We start from the raw sequence: 19,593 nt of genomic DNA, 5'->3' as shown, positions 1-19,593 counted from the left end.
ATTCTGCCTTTTTTTCTCTCAATTGCATGATATAAACTCACAATTGTGAGATATAAAGTCAGAATTTGCGAGATATAAACTCAGTTCTGACTTTTTTCTCGCAATTTACACTTTTTTTCTTGCAATTGTTTTCCTCTGACTTGGTTCTCTCAGAATTGAGAAACTCGCAAGTCCAATTCTGAGAAAAAAGGCTATATTTCTTAGTTATATCACGCAATTCTGAGGGAAAACGTCAGAATTTAAGGTAAGCTCGCAGTTGCAAAAAAAAAAAAAAAATTTTTTGAGATGAGCTGCAAAATTGTTACATTTGTTAAAATGGGAAAAAGAAGAAATAAATCAAAAATATCTAAAGTAAGAATGTTCCCTTTACCTCAACTTTTGTCATTTTTCAAAGTTTCATTTCAACTAGCATTTGCTTTAATTTCATCCCATATAGAGGACCACTTGATCCTACTGGAATGGTTTTACATGTTTGATCCCGACAGAAAGCTGCTAATCTCCTGCTTGTAAATTTTTATGTCTTTCTTTGCATTACAGCTGAGGGCTTTGTCGCCAATGGCGGCTTATTAAAACAGCCCTCTTAACTATGTGTCCTTACTCTCAGAGGGCTTAAGACTCTCTCTCTCGAAACAAACTTTTAAAGATAAGAGCTAAGCAGAGGGTTCTCGTGGTTTGTGAGAGCTGGTTCTAAGGCAGAGACTTGACCGTGGTGGCCGCTGAGAGCACGGTCTGATGTATGGCAGTAATCCTGGCTTTTCTAGCAGCGCGGGTTATTCACTTTGATCAGTGGAGATTACACTGCCGTTGCTGTTGGTCTCTGATCCCTGTAATCAACACGAGTGCTTTCAGAGCTTAAATGTTCACACACACACACACACACACACACACACACTCACTCTAAAAAATGCACTCATGCATTGAATGCATGAAAAACTTATTTTAAAAAAAGTGTCTCACTGAACAAATTTTTACCAGTCAAAAGTAATTTTTTATGTTGGTGAAAAGTCTCTTATGCTCACCAAGGCTACATTTATTTGATCACAAATACAGTAAAAACGTGAAATATTACTACGATCTAAAATAACTGTTTTCTATTGGAATGTATTTTTAATATTTAATTAATTTCTGTGATGGCAGAGCTGAATTTCAGCAGCCATTACTCCATTACTTCAGTGTCACATTATTAAAGAAATTAACACTTTAGCAAGGATACATAAAATTCATCTGAAGTGGCAATAAAGACGTTTATAGTGTTTCAGAATATTTCTTTTTACTGTTCTTTTGAATTTTTGTATCATCAAAGAATCAAGAAATAAAAAACTGTTTACAACATTAACAATGAAAGAAGCATTATTAATTATTGAGTACCAATAATAATTAAAAAAATATTTAGCAGCATATCAGCATATTAGAATGATTTCTGAAGGGTCATGTGACACTGAAGACTGGAGTAATGGCTGCTAAAAGTACTTTTGACACCACAGGAATAAATAAAAATTTTGGAATACATTAAAATAGAAACAGTTATTTTAAATTGTTATAATATTTAACAATATTACTGTTTTTATTGTAATTTTAATAAATTTAAAACATGGAAAAAATTGGTAGAGTAAGTATAATGTGAATGTATGTCAATACTGGATATTAAATTGTGCATCTTTAAAAATAACTATGCTGCATTTATAATTTAATATTTAATAATATATTATTTAATAATAAAATAAGTGTAATCTCAGTCATGCATCAATTTTTCATATATTAGAATTTTGTGAGGTTTAAATTCACTTGTAGCATTTCAAATCAATTTTAGTCTTTAATTTTTTACTTTTGTATCTAAATAATATAGAGTATAAATATCCTTAACATCCCTAAATTTCATGTCAGTAAAATATATGGCAGTGGTAATCTTTTCTGTTTGTAAAGCAAATAGTAAATGAATTGCACACAAAATGTTTCACAGAACCTGTTAAATGAGTAACGTGAATTAATAAATGCTGTCACATTTCATTTCAGCAACTGTTTTGTTTTTGACATCTGTTCTGTCTCTCATGTCCACTCATTCATACTGGTTTTGTGAAACCCTCATTAACCAGATGCAGCTGATTCATTATTCTCTGGTGATATAGAGGCAGAATGTATCATCTGAAAGTTCATTCGCTGGATCCCCTGCTAAACCATCCTGAGAGTACCTGACCTTGGATGAAACTCTTGATTCCATAGTTTCTTCTCTGGGGAATGGAAAAATGACAGATGAGGGAGATAAAATGAAGGGGTTTTGTTCTTTCATGTTATTTTGCCCTCCTTGTGAATTAATTATACGCATTTTCCTTTCCGGAGGGATGCTAACTTTTCGCCGACTCTGATGCTGAAAGTGCTAGGCGGTTTCCGCCGGGCTCGGACTAACCTGCTGATTTATGCCAGCCTGCTCAGAATCAAAAGGTTACTCGTGTTTGCACGCACACACTGTGTGCAGGTACGAACAAGAAAATCCCTGTTAAGTTGTCTTGTGGCACTTTGTCGAGAACAGCGGCGGGAACTTGGGGAATGTTACGTGGCTTCGAGAAGCCCCTGTGCAAAGTGCTAAGGAAGGGGGCAAATGAAAGAGCGAACGAAGAGCCGGTCTTCTGAAGTGGAGCCAGACCCGATGGCTCCCGTGAGGGACCTCGGGGGTCGGCGGAGCAGGCTTGATGTTGTCATTTAGCCTGTTGGGTTTGTTTGACCCTTGACCCCTAACAAGGGGCAAGGCCGTAGGGCAGGCATCGGGTGGCGCGCCTGCTTTAATTTGTCTGTGAGGAACTCCATGAAAGCGAAGAGGGTGAAAAAAGCTACAGAAACTTTGAAACGACTCCATCTTTACTTGTCAAAAAGTAATTTTATTGTCTTGAGTGGTAAAATTTTATCACAAGAGTGCAACTGTTTTTTCAGAATGGCGTTCCAGACTCAAAGCTAACCTGTTTCTCTTTCTTTTCTCACTTTATCTGAGCAGGACTGTGGCCTGGTGGTCAGACCAGATCAGCCCTGTGGTTTGGAGCCCATTCCTGGGACGAGATCTTCAGAAGAGGCCCAGGCCTCACCTCGGCCTTGTCTCTCAGGAGATGAACCTGGTAGGTTTATTCCAGGTTTTGATCATGGGCTTGTAGTTTGAAATTTGAATCCAAAACTTGCTGTAAGATTTACAATTCTGTTTTTTATATGCAAGATCGTAAGTCAAACTGGTCGTTGTCTGTTTTGTGGACAGATTATACATTTTCCGCATATTTTTCCTCCTGTATAAAAGATGATGTTGGCCCTTAAACCATATATTTCAGTTGCAAAGTAGTTTGTCATGTGTTTGGCTATATTAGCAGGATATTCACGGTTTATTAGCCGCTCCACTAGAGGATGGGAAAGGTTTGCAAGTGAACTCAAGAGTTCGGTAATTTATGTGTCTCCTTTTACAGTGTGATAATGCACTGATTCATTGCCTGAGTTGAATCATTGCTCAATTATAAGGTTAGGACCTTCATGCTGACTTTATGGCGGAATATAATCACTTCATACAGGTTTTCTGAGAGAGTTGTTCCTCTGCAGGTTTCAATTCTGTGAGTGAGTGTTCAGCTGCTGCTTAGATTTAAAACCACTAGGTTAGGGTTCAGAGGACGGTTCAGTCAGTGCTATAAAAGTAAAAAGGTTATTCTCAGCAGGGTGTACATCAGAGTCAGTGAGAATCTTCTTTAACTGTTTAAGATGGAGTTACTCACTTTGTGTGTGTGTCAGCGTGTGTAAGAGAGAAAAGATGCATATTTGCCACAAATAGTGTACTGTGCCATGCAGGGGACTGTTTGAAATTGGCATAATGAGGTAATCATGTCTAGCTGGAGTTTCCCACCTGATTCATCATTTTATGCTGAACTTTTGACATACAGCTGTATAAGACTTTAAAACTTCACAGAGATTCACCCCACTATGAATGACCTGTGAATGCTGTAATTTGAGTATGTGCTGTCATGGAAATTTAGTATAATGCACTATATAGAGAGTAAATTTCCATCTCTTTCAGGTCGCTGGGTTGTCCCATGCCTGAGCTGTTCAGACAACAGGACTTGTGATTGGAGAGAGGTCGCCTGGCAACCCGACAGCTGTTATCACCCCTTACTGGACCAATCTCAGTTGCAAACCTGCATGATGGACCGGAAGGTAAGGATCCAGAAACCGAAAGCATTTTAAAAATGAAATCGATACCAGAGCTTTATTGTCAGAAAAAAAGGTGCAAAAGCTGTCACTGGGATGGTACCCTTTCAAAAAAAAATGTTGTACCTTATTTATCCCTAAAGGGTGCATAATAGTACCTCAAAGGTACATACTTGTACCTAAATGGTACATATTAGTGCCTTTTGAAAAGTTACTGCCCCAGAGAGAGCTTTTGTACCTATATTTTTGAGAGTGTGTGCATCATCACTTTATGATTGAAATGGCATAATACACATTTTCCCATAATAACCTTAACAAAAATGTTTATATAATGCTTAACAAATCATAGCTATTTAACAATGTAATCAAATATACAGTAAAATTGTGAAATATTATTACAATCTTATCTATTTTAATATATTTTAAAAAGTAACTTATTTTTGTGATTGCTCTAGTCTTCAATATCATACGATTCTCCAGAAATCATTCTAATAAGCTGATTTGGTGTGCAAGAAACATGTCAGGATTTTTTGATGAGTAGAGAGTTTTTCAATTAAGTTTTTTAAAAGCATTTTTTTAATAAAAATCTTATGTAACATTGTAAATGTCTTTACTGACATTTTTTATGAATTAAATGCATCCTTGCTGAATAAAAATTGAAATAATATTCATACTGACCCCAAACTTTTGAACGGTAGTTTCAATATTTTTTGAGGCTACTATATATTTGTGTTTAAATGAACAATATATTAATGCGTCATTAATGGAAGTTATTGTAAGTGTTAGCATTAGTCAGTTTGAATCAACTGTTTAAACTAGCTTCATTTTTCCAGGACTGTATGCAGCTGTGCCATATGTGTGTATATACAGTACTGAGGAATAAATTAAAGGCAGGCAGCTTAAATAGCATTGAAGTTCCAGTGGCAATGAGCAGCTGTTTATCAAAGATTAACAGCAGGTGATGAGCTTCATCTACAGCTGACCACTTGATTCAATTACACTGCTGCTTTTATATGTGCACACATGGGTAGTGTGAATTCCTTTGGAAAAAGAGGGAAAGAGTTTCTGAAGAAGAAAACCAATACTCCCCAGTGTTTGGCGATAGATATAATTTTATTGTAATTTTTTTTTCTTGATGTGATCTGCACACCTCCTGTGTTTTAGGTTGTTTTTAAATTATTGCTTAAAGCCCAGCGGGGGTTTTCAAAGCTGTGTGCCAAACCTACAGTCTGTTCCTGCTTCAAACACTCCTTCAGCGCTCATCCTCACAGCATGACTCTTTCCACCCTGTCTCGATTTAAGACTCACAAGATCAGATCTGACACAAACAAATGGCCACATTACACAAGGGCCCGAGCTCTCGCTATAGACAAACCACAGTCCTCTGACTGCGAGCCCATTCAACAGGAAAAAAGGGACTCTTCAGGAACGATTTTCAAATAAAAGAGCTTTAGATTGTCAAGGTCTAGAGTTATATGCATGAGTTTGTTTCACGTTAATTCCATCTCTGGAGACAGCCTTATGTATTGTTTGGAGTTCACATTGTCTTTCCAAACTTGTATACTGTTACGTTTCCAGTACAAAATAAATTTTTAAAGAGAACTTGTACATCTACTAACATAAAATGAGAGTTAAAAAAAGACAAAAAAGTGCTATGGACGATTCTTTTGATAATTGTATGTTTGGAATGACATGAGTGCAACTTCTGAATTCTTGTTGAAAATATGTGTCCTTAATGTTGTGAGCATATCTGCAGATCACAATCTCAGCCAATGCCCGCTCCCTGAGATCTTGTGATTTAGCCAAAAGTGCGCACACAGATGAACATCCAAACTTATTAGACTCTTGTGAAGTGCTTCGTGGCGACTGTGATCTCAAAAGGCTTTATTGTGTCTTTTGCCTTTTATAATGATACAATTGTGTTATTTCATTTCCTCATGTTTGTGTATATGTGTGTGTGTGTGTGTGTATGTACGTATATATAATACACACACACACGTATATATGTGGTATACAGCATTCATTATATAATACTTTACATTCTTTTTAATTTTTCTATCACTGATTTAAATAAAAAATATTTTAATTTTCTAAGATTTATGCCAGCCGAATACTATAAATATGCAGTATTCATTATAAAAATACTTGACTTACACTTCACAAAGTTCTATTTGTTAACAATGAAAAATATATATAATGAAAAATGAAATAAAGCATTTATTAATTTATTAACCATAATGTCAATTTCAGTATTTACAAATACATTATATACATTATTAAAAATAAGTTTTATCTGTTAATATTATTTATTGGAATTGAACATGAACTAACAATGAATAGTTGTATTTTTATTACCTAATCATTTTTAGTTAATGTTGTACACACTTAATCTTAACAAATGGAACCTTTTTGTAGAGTGTTACCATAAAAATATACCTGAAGAACTTCTATTTGAAGCTATACAGATTTTCCAGGATTTTTCCTGAAAGAAAAAAAAAGTTAATGGTACTATGGACAAATGTTTAAAATGATACACACTTAAATTTATGCATTTTATGGTGGCGGCAATGTTAAGATCACATGACCAACTGAATAATAACTTTAAGAACATTAATAAAAGCTAAAACACATAGACAATGACTTGTTGTTTTTGCATTGAGGATTGTGCATATAGAGCAGTCTAATTCTGTATTTGACTAGACCTGGGTTTAAGAAACCAGTCCAAAACTAGTCTCACAACATCTAACATACAGAAATGTTTTCCCTCAGGTCCTGTTTATTGGCGACTCCACCAATCGAGGGATGATGTACTACCTAATGGAGAGGGTGAACACTACTCTGGAGGACTGGGACAAGGCTCACGACACCATCGTCTACCACAACCTGAATCAGGGCCGAACTATCGTCAGCTACTCCTACTACCCACAATTCTGGCTGCCGAAGGCTCAGAGACCCACTTTCCAAAGAGCTCTGCAGCAGCTTCTAGAAAGGTCTGTGTATGTGTATGTTGGATGATGTTTGTCTCCATGTGGCTGTGGATTACACCCATTAAGCTGTGAATGTGCGGGTTTGGTGTCGGTCTAAAGTGGCAAAGGCCTTGTTAACACACTGAATGACTTTGGCAGTGAGTTTGATGGTGGGATGTGGGCTGCGTGTGGTTGGGCGGCTGTTTGTCAGATCAGAGTATGTCAGCAGGGATGGTAACCGCTGCTGGCTCAGCGTGCCGTTGATCTCACACAGCTACTGATGTGGGCAGAGGGGTGGGATATGCAGCACAGATGTGATTGTGTGTGTGTTATAGTGTGTATCTGTTGAAGACATTTGTTTTGGGAGCTGCCTGAAGGATCTGACGCATTTTGTTTTTGCTAAATTAAATTAAAAAGCAGAGTTTTGCTTCGTCTAAGTGTTGAAATACGTATATATACACTACCATTTAAAAGTTTGAGGTTAGAAAGATTTTTTTAATTAAATAAAATTATTACTTTAAGAAATGATGCATTAAATTGTATAATTTTTTAAAAAGATTTATATTTCAAGTAAATGTTGATCTTTTGAACTTTATTCATCAAATAATCCTTTAAAACAACACAAGAAAATAGCAGAATAACTGTTTTTAAAATTTATGATACTGACAAATGTTTCTTGAGCAGCAAATCCGCATATTAGAATGATTTCTGAAGACTGGAGTAATGATGCTGAAAATTTTGCGTCACAGGAATAAATTACATTTTATAATATTTTAAAATGGAAAACAGGTTTTTTAAATTGCAGTAATATTTCACAATATTACTGTTTTTACTGTATTTTTATTTTTTTTATCAGATACTGTAAGCCTTGGTGAACATAAGAGGCTTCTTTCCAAAATCTTATATACCCCATACTTAGCCGAGATTGTTTGGTTTGAGTGGTACGAAACTAAACAGTTTGCGATTTTTGGAACATATTTCCACTTGAAATTATTGGTCAGTTCATATGGATTGTTGATTATGTCTTCAGGATGTGCTGTCGATCTTTAACCTCTTCTCTGAAACCACTTCCACTGGACAGGTCCCAACCCCTGGAGAACTCGCCTCAGACAGTGCTGGTCGCTGGTGGGGTGCAGTGGCTGAACCTGAACCATTTGAAGACCATTCAGCAGGTTTTAAAGAGGTAAACATGTTCCCAAATGCAACATAAAACCAGCCTGTTCATTATTAGCTTGACTTATCCACATTTTAATTAGCAATGTTCTAATGGCAAAGGCTTTTCTTTCTTTTTAAGGATGCTGGTTTGGTTTATGTAGTTTTCTGCCAGTCTTTCTAAGTGGCTTTGGATGTTTAACATCATATCTTATCTCGTATAACTTATCTCCAAGGGAGGGTCTTGAGAAAATCATGGTGGTGGTGAAGTCTTTAGGAATGGGTTTCCATCTTCCTGTGGATGGTATTCGCTCCCTTCCACTGGTAAGAATCACTGGAGATCACACTTTGATTCATTTATTGACATCTATAAGCTTGTCAGACTTTATCATCTTCATTCATTGGTTCTAGAATGGAGTGCAAGAACTCTATAATGTGAACGCAAATATTCTGGAAAGTGCCAAGCATCTTGGATATGAGGTCATTGACACTCTCAGCATCACCATGGGTCGTTATAAGGAGTTCCTGCAAGGACGATGTGCCTGCCATTTCCATGAGGTAAAACAACAAAAATATATATTATTTACGTTTTACTTTTATTCAGCAAGAACCTATTGAATTGATCAAAAGTGACAATTAAATACAAATGTTTGCAGAAGATTTCAAATGAACAATGTAAATGTGTAATGTTAAGAAATGTTTCTCAACTCCACCCTCTAAAAAATGCTGGGTTAAAAACAACCCAACTTGGTTCGAATTTAAGACTGCAGCCTCACATTTCACTCGTAGCTGAGAGATGGCGTGACTGACTCCAAAACCTGGCCAAAAAACAAACAGTACTGAAATTAGAGAACATATTTTAACATCAAACTAACTTACACTCAGTATTACAATGAATAAATTCCATTTATGTTATGCAAGGCAAAGGCGTTTCCAGTGCGAAACAACCGCTGCTGACGCAGCTGACATCTCGTCCTTATGTTGCATTGTGTAAAATAATGCAATTTACACCACATTAAAGACTTTATAAATTGATTAAAATGTATACAAACCTTTATTTCCCCAAAAGAGTGGTGACGGAAATTGGCGGTGGCGATGCTGAGAACCGCTCTCTCTCCTGTAGAGGACTCAAATAGCCCGCCCGCGCTCTGACTGTAACTCAGCAGCTGGGTTGTTCATCGGAGACAGGCTCAACCCAGTGTTTGGGTAGAAAAAAATAACCCAGCATTAAACTGACCCAGCACCTGGGTAAAAATATTCAAAACAACCCAAAAAAAATTACCCAACAAGCTGATCCCAGAATTTGGGTAAAAAAAAAATAGGTAAAAATATTCAAAACAACCCAATAAAATGACCCAACAGGCTGAACCCAGAGTTTAGGTAAAAAAAAAAATAACCGAACTGAAGTAATGCCTACACAGGAAATTTTTTATTTTTTTTTAAATATAGTAAAAGTTATAGTAAAAACTTTTTATTGTAATATATTAAGCATTTTATAGTTAAAAGTTAATTAAAATTGTAATAATTTCCCCAATGTTACTGTTTTTACTGTATTTTAAATTAAATAAATGCAGATTTTCAGTACAAACATTATAAAATCTTTTGAATGATAGTGTACATAGTTATTCTCATTACATTATCATTACTAGATTCTCATAAATACAGTAAAAAAGCAACACAATTATTTATGTGCTTATGCTGATTAGAAGACCTATCTCGCATAAATACTTTTATTAATTTAAATACTATATCATGTAACACATACAGCTCACCAAAGCTGCATTTAAGTAGAAATACAGTAAAAACAGTAATATTGTAACACAACACATACAAAGCCAAATAACATTTTATTTTAATAACCATTTAACTATGTTGTTGAACCTGGGCCACTGTGCTAATTTTGTGAAATTTGTATCTGTAATTATATTATTATGGGTGTAATTTACTACACAGAAGGCATATGCGATTAACTTTGCATTTTTAGATCCACAAATCCATGTGTGTGAATGAAACTGTTCTACTTTTCATATAGATAGATATAGATCCTGCTAGAAACACATTTCCAGCCCCATAAATCTTTTAAAAGAGAAGCCATTCCTTTTTTACTTCACCCTAAAAGTGCCTGGCAGATCAGTTAATGAGTAATTAGCAATTAGGCGGGTTTTTATTAGCCAATAAAGGGCAGGTTGGGAACAGATGTATTAGCTGGCTAAGCGTGTGAAGTGGTGGTAGAAATGCCAAACCTACTCACATATGGGACTGATATCACTTTAGAGCGGCCACATCTGACAACAAGCCAGCAGATTGAGACCTACCGATACATAACATCAGGATCTTTTGCTCAAGTTGCTTATTTTTTATACTTTTATAAAACATAAGCAAACAAGAGGAAGAGTTTGTTCGGAGGAAACAAACTCTTAACCATTAATATTTTGTAGAGCAGGGAGCTAATAAGAATTGGCAATTTAAGAGGATATAAAACTGAAATAGGATAAAGGCTAGATTCCTAATTTTAAAAATGTGTCATGTCAGAGAACAGAACCACACACACCGTTAGACATAAAGTTATTTGCTTACATGATTGAAATCTCTCATTCCCTATGGAGTTGATTATTGATTAGCTTCTACAGAAATCAAATGTGACTTTATATTATGTTGTTTGTAGGTCTATAAGCTTCCCTTTCCAACCGCTGCTTCCCAAAGAAAGCTGAAGATCTTAAGGCTTGGTGGAGAAAGCAGGAAACCGACCAATGAGCAAACAGGGCCTCGAGAGCACGAGGAACCTTCGTTTCAACCTGACGTGTCCTACCATGTAAAGGGACCAGTGAACGCGGTGTATTCAGAAATCCTTCTCAGCAGGATATGTGTGAATCATGCCGTCAACGGGACCATTCGCCAACAGTGACTAAAAGACAATTAGCGGCTGGTGACGCTAACCTGTGCGTGTTTTTCTGTCTGTGTATGTCTGTAAGATTAGCTGTGAATATGTGTTAAGAAATCTGCGTAAAAGGGCTAAACTGTGCTCACCGATTGCTCCGAATCTACTTAACCATATGCTGGATCAAAGAGGTAAATTGGAGGACGAGTTAGGTATAGGTATCTGTTTGTGCATGTGTGTTTTTGTGTAGAGCGATCCAGATGGAAAAGGGGTGTGAGGGGGTTCAATGAGACCCCCTGAAGCCCTGCCAAAATTACTTTGGCAGCTGCAGCTTAAGGGTAGGCAGTGGCTGTGGTGCGACGCTGATGAAAAATAACAGAGACTGTCGCGCTGCCCCTTCAAACGGCCTTGTGAAAACTTTCCTACAACGCTCATGCAACGTTCCCACAATGCTGCTACCGCTGAACCACGGGCTGAGATTTTCCCAGTATGTTTTGGGAATGTTTGGTGGCTGCTGTGGAGTGCCTTTGATGTCACCCTGCCTCACATTGTCACTTTTATGGAAGCTCGGGAGACGTTTTGAAGTCTAGCTTTACACGGCCTTTCCTTCACATGCCAAAGTATTTTCTATGCCAAAGGTCTTATGAAGTATATTGTATTGTACTGTCTTATGTTTCTCACACATTTATTTTTCTACCAGTGTTTTCCAGTGCCTTTAATAATAATCAGTGTAAAATGTTATAAATGCTGTTTATAAAAAAGAGGATATTTATACTGTTTTGATGGTAAACATTTTTATATTGTTGCTGGGTTTACTCTAAATTGCTGGAATGCATGATGTTTTATCTGTCCATAATTTACATTAAACAGGAAGCGGTTTGTGGAGAGAGAAAATTAGTAGGATTATTTGAAATATCCCATAAAACTTATCTTCCCAGTTGTTAAGCTGAGCTCAGTACGGGCACGAATGCTATTTGCACTTGAAGTGAAATGAAACCATGTGTTGACCTGTAAATATTCCACAGCGCGTGATAACTCAGAATTGTAGGGTCAAATGTTTTGGATGTTTATGAAGAGCTATCCCAAGATATTTGTCTGTGTAGCCTGTGCATGAAATGATTCCAACAATCATCATGAATGTCACTTATCCTGAACAATTAAAAATGTATATTTTCATAATTTAAAACATTGAATTCATCAATGTTTTTGTCTTACATTCAACCATTTCCCTTTGTCATATTTTAATGACACACTGTGTCTGTGAAGTTCATGCAGTTTTGTTTAAAATATATTAGATTAAGCAGTTTTCCCCCTTTTGCACCTCTTCATCGACACCAAATCAAAAATGAAAAAACATCATTATAAAAGTTGATTATCAATAATTGTGGGTTTTTGCTCATTTATAAAACTGCATTTGCATTTCATAAAAAAAAAATCTCAACCGGAACGTTTAATTAATATTTAGTTATTATTTCTGGTTTATAAGCTAAATCGAAATACTTTTTTAAAAGTGTAGATCGAAATTAAATGAAATAGTAATATTCTGTAACTGAAAAAAATGCATATAAAGAAAACCTGAAATAACGTTTCAGTAATGATCAAATATATAATTTTCACCTGACGCTGCAGGTAACCATAACAACAGTACGTTGCGCACGCGCGCTCTGAATCATAACAAGCATTATTGGCTGTCGTATGTCGAAGAAGAGTGAGTCAGTTTCACTTTTATTGCTTAAAACAAATTTACATGTCACAAATGCATCAAAAAACAACGTTTTTACTGTATAAGTGCAGTTAACTCTGTGTTAGTTGTTCCAAAGTAGCCTAAACTGCGTTGCGAGCGACAATCCTGAACATATTGCGCCCGGAAAATGTAAGTTAACTTACTCTACTTAACAATTTGTTGGCCGCTTAAACGTTTTATACAGTTATTTTTTAGAAAAGTCGGCATCTCTAAAAGTTATTGTATAATGTGAACACCGTCTGTGTGCACTTAAGTTACCATTAATTAAACAACGTTTCTGCTTTATATCTATTACTATGCCCTATCTAGCCGTCTTTCTCTATTGTCCTGCCTTTTATTTTAATCTTGGTTTCAAAATATATATTACACACTAAGTTAAAATGCTCCGTTAAACACTCAAGTCCTTTTTATCCGTAACACTTCTTTCAATCTCACAAAATCCCGAGTGAGGTGCTGAAATGACAGATTCTTTCTGCCCTCTCTCACCGGCCTCCAAGCCAAGATCTGTCTGCCCAATCAGTGTTGAGAACGGTCTTATCTTATGAATATTAATCGCCGGTTCGACCAATCACGACGTGGGAGCATTTCACAGGAGAGTGTTTAGTTGCGCGTTTTCCAACAGCAGTATATAACCGTTTGTGTCTTTCTGAGTTCGTACCGATGGCGAAGGTGACTTGTTGGTGGCTGGATGTTTGTGTTCTTACCTGCGACTTAATGGATACATAAACGGGACATTTATCAATTTAAAAGCGCCGTTTGTGGATTAATATAACGCTAGACATCCTATTAGATGTAGTGGACCGGTATGAATCGTCTTTGTCCAAACGTTCAGGTCAATGAAGTGGACATGGATAAAACCGGTTGTGGGATACATGCAGTTTACCATTTATTCCTTCTGTGGCTCTCAGTTTGCCCTCTGTGTTCCCAGGGAAGTTGGATGTAAGTATTTTAAGTGCTATGTTGCTTGACTGTCAATTAATGTTTGAGTAAAAATGTTTGAAAATTGTCTCCTTTTCCTCGGGCCTGGTTATGGCATTTCAATCCAGGCCGACAGGAGAGGAGAACCGCTTCTGATATTTGTGTCACACTACTCCGCATCACAGGTGGTTGGGCATCACATCTGTAGGAGTGCACGAGAAGTTGGGTTGCGCGCATTTGCCCCTGTCGCACAAGCAGAAGGATCTGTGCGCACGCAAACCGCATCTTCTACCGAGCATTAAAGAGGGCGCGCGCCTGGGCATCACCGAGTGCCAAACGCAGTTCAAACACGAGCGCTGGAACTGCTCGACCCGACGGGACCACAACGTGTTCGGCTACGAGCTCACTAGTGGTATGCATGCAACCTGTCATACTGAAATAGACTTCATTTGAATGTGCTTGAACTTTATAGTTTTTGGTTCTTTTTATTAATGAAAGTTAGTGGTAAAGTTTGACTAACACGATTAAATAAGCTATGCATGAGACGAATTACAAATTAGGTTGGTAATACTGTATGATAGTTTTAATAAAAAAAAAAAAATGATTCACAGAAACTGAACGAAGACGAAATTTTCAGGAGCGTTGTATAAAGCTAGAAAAAAAACCCTGTTCCACAAAACCAGTCATAAGGGTCAGTTTTTTTTAAATAAATAAGCTTTCCATTGCTGTTGGTTAGTTAGGATAGGACAATATTCGGCTGGGATACAACTATTTAAAAATCTGGAATCTGAGGGTGCAAAAAATCAAAATATTGTCCAAATGGAGTTCTCAGCAATGCTTATTTCTAATAAAAAATGAAGTTTTGATATATTTAGGGTATGAAATTTATAAAATATCTTCATGGAACGTCACGTTTTTATGACTGGTTTTGTGGTCCAGGGTCACATATATGCTTAATTTGAATGTGCTTCAGTTAGTAGTAAAGTTAGTAGTAAAGTTTGACCAACACGATTAAATAATCATGAGACGAAAAAATTTACAAATTAGGGTGGTAATACTATCTGATAGTTTTCATAAAAAAATCAATAAATGTTATTTATCAAATTCAGATTCACAGAAACTGAACAAAGATTGACTTAATGACTTACTTGAGGAGCGTTGTACATGGCTAGAAAAAAAAAGGTAAAATTATTTATTTGGTGTGCAATATTAGTTTCATAGAGCAGGCTGTTCACCTTCAGAAGTTAGTAATTATGATAATATTATGTCTAAAAGCAGAAAAATATGCTTTTATGTGGTTATTGGACACAAAACAAAATTAATCAAGAAAAAAACAAATCGATCATTCTGTAATATATAATGAGAGATCGTCACTTTGTAATTGCTTAAAGAATCTGAATGTTTTTAATTGACTGTCAATCTTGTTTTTGACCCCTTGATGACGGATTTAAAATGTTCATGGAAAAGATGATTTGATTCTTGGAACAGCTGTGACACACATCTGGTTTAGGTTAACCGTCTCTATACTAAATTTGCTATGGTCTTTATCTGGCCCTGAGTTTAATGCATGCAGTATTAGCGTGATTACAAAACAAAGAGTCAAACTGAAATGGTAGAACTTGTTTCTTGATTTTTGTGAATCCATTTCTAAGATTTGTCCAAAGTTTTTCTTCCAGAGCAGTTCATTTCCAAGCTCGATTCAAGGGCAGACTGAATTTGATATACCCTATGTCTGATTTCATGCAGCCACAACCAAGGAATTGTATAGGCATCTTGAAATTGTCCTATCATAATAAAGGCAAAACTGTTTATTATTAAAATGAAACCGTTTATTATTCTATTCTGTTCTGTTCTATTCCAGTTTTTTAGGTTTCTTGCTTTAAATGTTTAGGTCATCTCTCTTGAAAGTAATGAAGAAGAAAAAAAAATCAAGAGTAGTCAGATATTTTTGAGAGTAAATAAGTTAAAACATTATAAACCAAATGTAATTAATATTTATAATAAGATGATTTTTTTTATATAAGCTATTAAAATTAGCTTTATAGAAACTATATGTGTAATTTTATGACTAGATTGATTAGACACTTGATTGCTAGTTTGCTCCAATTAAAACTTAAGCTGCAAAAAGTGATTTTTATTAAGATCTGCAATTCAGTTTATATAATTGAATGTAAATAGCATTTAATCAGAACTGGAGAAATGTACAGAGCCATTTATTTCATGTATAAAATGGTCACTAAAGAATTTTTACAACATCATCTGTGCTCAAAATAAAAAAGAAATTCCATCAGCCAAAGATTTTTGCTCATTTTTATAGTGTGATATCAGTGTTTCTCTAACATTCCCAGGGTCCTCTGCTCTGATACTGCTGCACTGAGACCCTTCTCACAAATGTCCTGCTGTGAATCTTACATTGCCATATTTTTTGATTGTTTCAACATTTGTAAGTACTTAAATCGCATCGGCATCTTGCTTAAATAATCTTTTTTTGTTTTTAAGGTACAAAAGAGACAGCATTTATTTACGCAGTAATGGCTGCCGGCCTGGTTCATGCAGTCACCCGCTCTTGCAGTGCTGGAAATATGACGGAGTGTTCGTGTGATATGAGCCTGTTGGGCAGCGGTTCGCCCACGGAGGGGTGGCACTGGGGCGGGTGCTCTGATGACATCGCCTTCGGGACTTTGTTCAGCCGTCGCTTCATCAACAATTTGGTAAAGAACATATCAACCCGTGGTGAGGATGCCCTGTTCACTATGAACCAGCATAACAGCGAAGCTGGGAGACAGGTAGGTGACAAACAACTAAACTCTAGTACTAGTTTTTTTAATATACTAGTTAGAAAAATGTTGAAAGAAATGAAATGCACAATAGTGACTGCTGACTTTTTCAGTAGCCTCTGCATCTTTTCCCTTCATTTTCTCCATAGGGATTTCTAAAAGTACTTTAATAAAGGCTTTAATAAGAAGTCATGGATGGAAACCAACCAGCTTTGAGATGAATCATAACATTCCAAAAAAAGAATATGAAAATTGAACAAACAGACAAAGGTACAAGACTTTGTACTTAACATTGTTTATGAAAGCATAAACTACAATCCCATGTATTATTGCAAATGACGTAATCTGATCAATCTGATATGCTTCATGAGAGTGTGTGATCATTTCTGAGCTCTTTTGCTGCAATTTTGGTTTCCATAGTGACTTCTTTGATCTCTTTTAAGAATTATGAGTAGTTAAAGTAAACAAGATTTTTAAGTTGAAATCACACTGACTTGGAGCTTCTACAGAAGCTTATGTCATTGCTTTACATATATCATAATTTGTCCCACTTTCTCATCATAAAAATTGTTTTTATATGGAGAAAATGGGAATTTTACTTCTGAATCACGGCTGTTTCACTTCATTGATATACTGAAGGACTGAAGGCGATTTTTTTTTTTTTGCCTTTCCATTCACGTTTTGATTGATATGTGAAGCCGAGGCATCAGTTTGCATGTGACTCTGCTTGCCTTTAAAAAGACAGCAACAGAACTAGAGAGCGCTCTTAATTCAGTGCTGTGTTTCCCTGTATAGACACTAATTCACTCTAATAGAAGAAAATGTGAAAAGTGTGACAGTAGAGAAAATGTCTGTCCTTCCCCATTCACTCAGACAGCATTCCTGCAGCATTCATAACACATTCAAGTTATTGTGATCTTACAGCCTCCTTTATGAACACGTCTAATCTCTAAAATTGAAAAAAATTGATCATTCAGTGCAAGGTTTCCTCAGTCACTTTAAGGTTTTAAGCAAGACTACGAACTTGTATGCAATTACCGTTTAAAGAAATATGATCGTTTTCTCCAGCAAATGAATCTTTGACTCGTTCTGGCTGACAAAAAAAAATAAAAAAATTCAAAGCAACCAAATAAGAACAGAAATAGTAATGGGCTGTTTCAGCCCTGGCAATTTGTTGATCAAATGAGTTACATCTCCCCACATGTTCTTGATTAATCTGAGAAGCTGATGATTTGCATCAAATTCCACACCCTTGAATGAAGAACACTTAAGTGGAGACCCTAAACCACTGCTCTGGTTGGAAGCGTTTAAGTGAGACAAAATTCCCCTCAAGTGAGCTAAGGGCCCCCATAATCCTTCACCCAAACAAATGCTCCAATTTTATGAAAATCGTCAGCTCACAAAATACTCCTCCTGCTTTCATGATGCAGAACATGAAGTGATGGGAAAACGTAAAAGCTTCATCCGTAAAAATGATATAGTCCTTGGAAATGTGGTTTATAGCGAACCAAGGCTAACTCTCTCGCCGATGTAAATTAGTTCCGCGTTTTTGCCTGAAATCCAGGAAGTGAGTCAAGATAAATTGCAAAAATGGAAGGCTGAATTTATGCTCAAATCACAGTTCACATATCTGCATGCTTTTTTATTTCTTGCTTACATTGTCTAGAAAAACAACCTTCTTTCCCAGCTTCTATCTGATACCGATCAGATATAATGATCTCTGTATCCTCTTCCTTTACAGGCGGTGGCCAAAACAATGTTGACAGACTGCCGCTGTCACGGCGTGTCGGGTTCGTGTGCGGTAAAAACATGTTGGCGCACAATGGCTGCGTTCGAGCGTGTGGGCGCCTACCTGAAGGAGCGCTACGAAAACAGCGTTCAGGTGGTGGACCGTTCTAAACGTAAGGTGCGACGTAAGGACAAAGACCATCGCCACATGCCTATTAGCAAAGAAGAGTTGATCTTCTTCAACAAATCGCCCAATTACTGCTTGGAGGACCGGCGGTTGGGCGTGACGGGGACCAGGGGTCGCAGGTGTAACAGAACTTCAGCCGGGCCGGACGGCTGTAACCTGCTGTGCTGTGGGCGGGGCTACAACACGCATGTGGTACGACACGTAGAGCGCTGCGAGTGTAAGTTTGTCTGGTGCTGCTATGTTCGCTGTCGCCGCTGTGAGACGATGAACGACATGCACACCTGCAAGTAGAGCAACTACTTGGGGAGGGATCTCGTGAGAGGAAGTGGACCTTCTTTGCGCTCTCAGCCCCGTTGGGCCTATACAAATAAGCGTGTTGACAAAATATCCATGGCAACCGGCAATCCAAAACCAGGGAGAAATGGTATAATCCCTTTTAAGTCCACATGCGTAACTCTTCCCATGGGCTTCAAGTGGGAACCAAGCCATTTTGTATATAGTGACTGTGGAATATAACTGGAGCATAAAGGGAACTAAAATACTGGGAACAGCAGAAAAAGTGTAAATAGATGCTTTTGTTTGGGTTTGCATTGAAGGCTCTTACAGTTAATGATGAATTATAGTGGGAATTATGTAGATAGTATACCAAGATATTTTTTATACACTGTTTTATAGGTTGCAAATGAGAATCCCTTGAATAAAAGACAGACATAATTCCCAAAGATGTGTTCTGCAATTTTAACTTTATATTTTACAATTTAAATGTACATATTAAATTATGAACAATGGACGTGTGCGATTTCACCTTATTATTGACTCTGAAAGACGTAATTAAACTTAAATAAAAATTTTTAGAGACCTCGTACGTTCTTTTTGCTTGTGACTGCTGATCTTTCTCCGTCTGTTCCTTACCTCCTAAACAAATAAACGAGTATAGTTCCTAAAAGTGTAGACAACGGATGCGTTTTACAATTTAAATGTATATTTCAAATTACGAATCATGGTTGTTTTCTTTCCAGTTCTTATTTCTTGTGACTGATGTTTGTGTCTCATTCCGTTCCTCTTAAGCTCTA

The 19,593-nt window shown here is 36.6% G+C and overlaps 2 protein-coding genes across 3 annotated transcripts in view; both read left to right on the top strand.

Annotated features, from left to right (window-relative positions):
• The window catches only part of LOC306858683 (cadherin-like and PC-esterase domain-containing protein 1), a 51,769-nt gene extending 39,226 nt beyond the window's left edge, over positions 1 to 12,543 (top strand). For both annotated transcript variants that reach the window (XM_079399325.1, XM_079399326.1), the window contains 7 exons: positions 2,987 to 3,104; positions 4,040 to 4,176; positions 6,940 to 7,160; positions 8,218 to 8,319; positions 8,525 to 8,612; positions 8,700 to 8,846; positions 10,954 to 12,543. In XM_079399325.1, coding sequence (XP_079255451.1) covers positions 2,987 to 3,104; positions 4,040 to 4,176; positions 6,940 to 7,160; positions 8,218 to 8,319; positions 8,525 to 8,612; positions 8,700 to 8,846; positions 10,954 to 11,193 — 1,053 coding nt within the window. In that variant the 3' untranslated portion in view covers positions 11,194 to 12,543. The remainder of the gene's footprint in view (positions 1 to 2,986; positions 3,105 to 4,039; positions 4,177 to 6,939; positions 7,161 to 8,217; positions 8,320 to 8,524; positions 8,613 to 8,699; positions 8,847 to 10,953) is intronic.
• Positions 12,544 to 13,536: 993 nt separating this feature from the next.
• LOC306859102 (protein Wnt-16-like) lies at positions 13,537 to 19,384 on the top strand. The gene is made up of 4 exons (XM_079399939.1): positions 13,537 to 13,849; positions 14,014 to 14,240; positions 16,328 to 16,614; positions 18,347 to 19,384. Exons 1-4 carry the CDS (start codon positions 13,716 to 13,718, stop codon positions 18,809 to 18,811), a joined length of 1,113 nt encoding a protein of 370 aa, XP_079256065.1. The 5' UTR covers positions 13,537 to 13,715; the 3' UTR covers positions 18,812 to 19,384.
• The last annotated feature ends 209 nt before the right edge of the window (positions 19,385 to 19,593 follow it).

The sequence above is a fragment of the Barbus barbus genome (assembly GCF_936440315.1).
Source record: "Barbus barbus genome assembly, chromosome: 39".
Classification (NCBI taxonomy): Eukaryota; Metazoa; Chordata; class Actinopteri; order Cypriniformes; family Cyprinidae; genus Barbus; species Barbus barbus.
The sequence above is the reverse complement of the archived record's forward strand: the minus strand, read 5'-3'. Positions and strand labels throughout refer to the sequence as shown.

Bases quoted from the DNA above. Each gene is read 5' to 3' on its own strand.
- LOC306859102 (XM_079399939.1), top strand. From the start codon at position 13,716: ATGAATCGTCTTTGTCCAAACGTTCAGGTCAATGAAGTGGACATGGAT. The intron at 14,241-16,327 runs GTATGCATGCAA...TTTGTTTTTAAG, and splicing joins CGGCTACGAGCTCACTAGTG to GTACAAAAGAGACAGCATTT. The intron at 16,615-18,346 runs GTAGGTGACAAA...CTTCCTTTACAG, and splicing joins ACAGCGAAGCTGGGAGACAG to GCGGTGGCCAAAACAATGTT.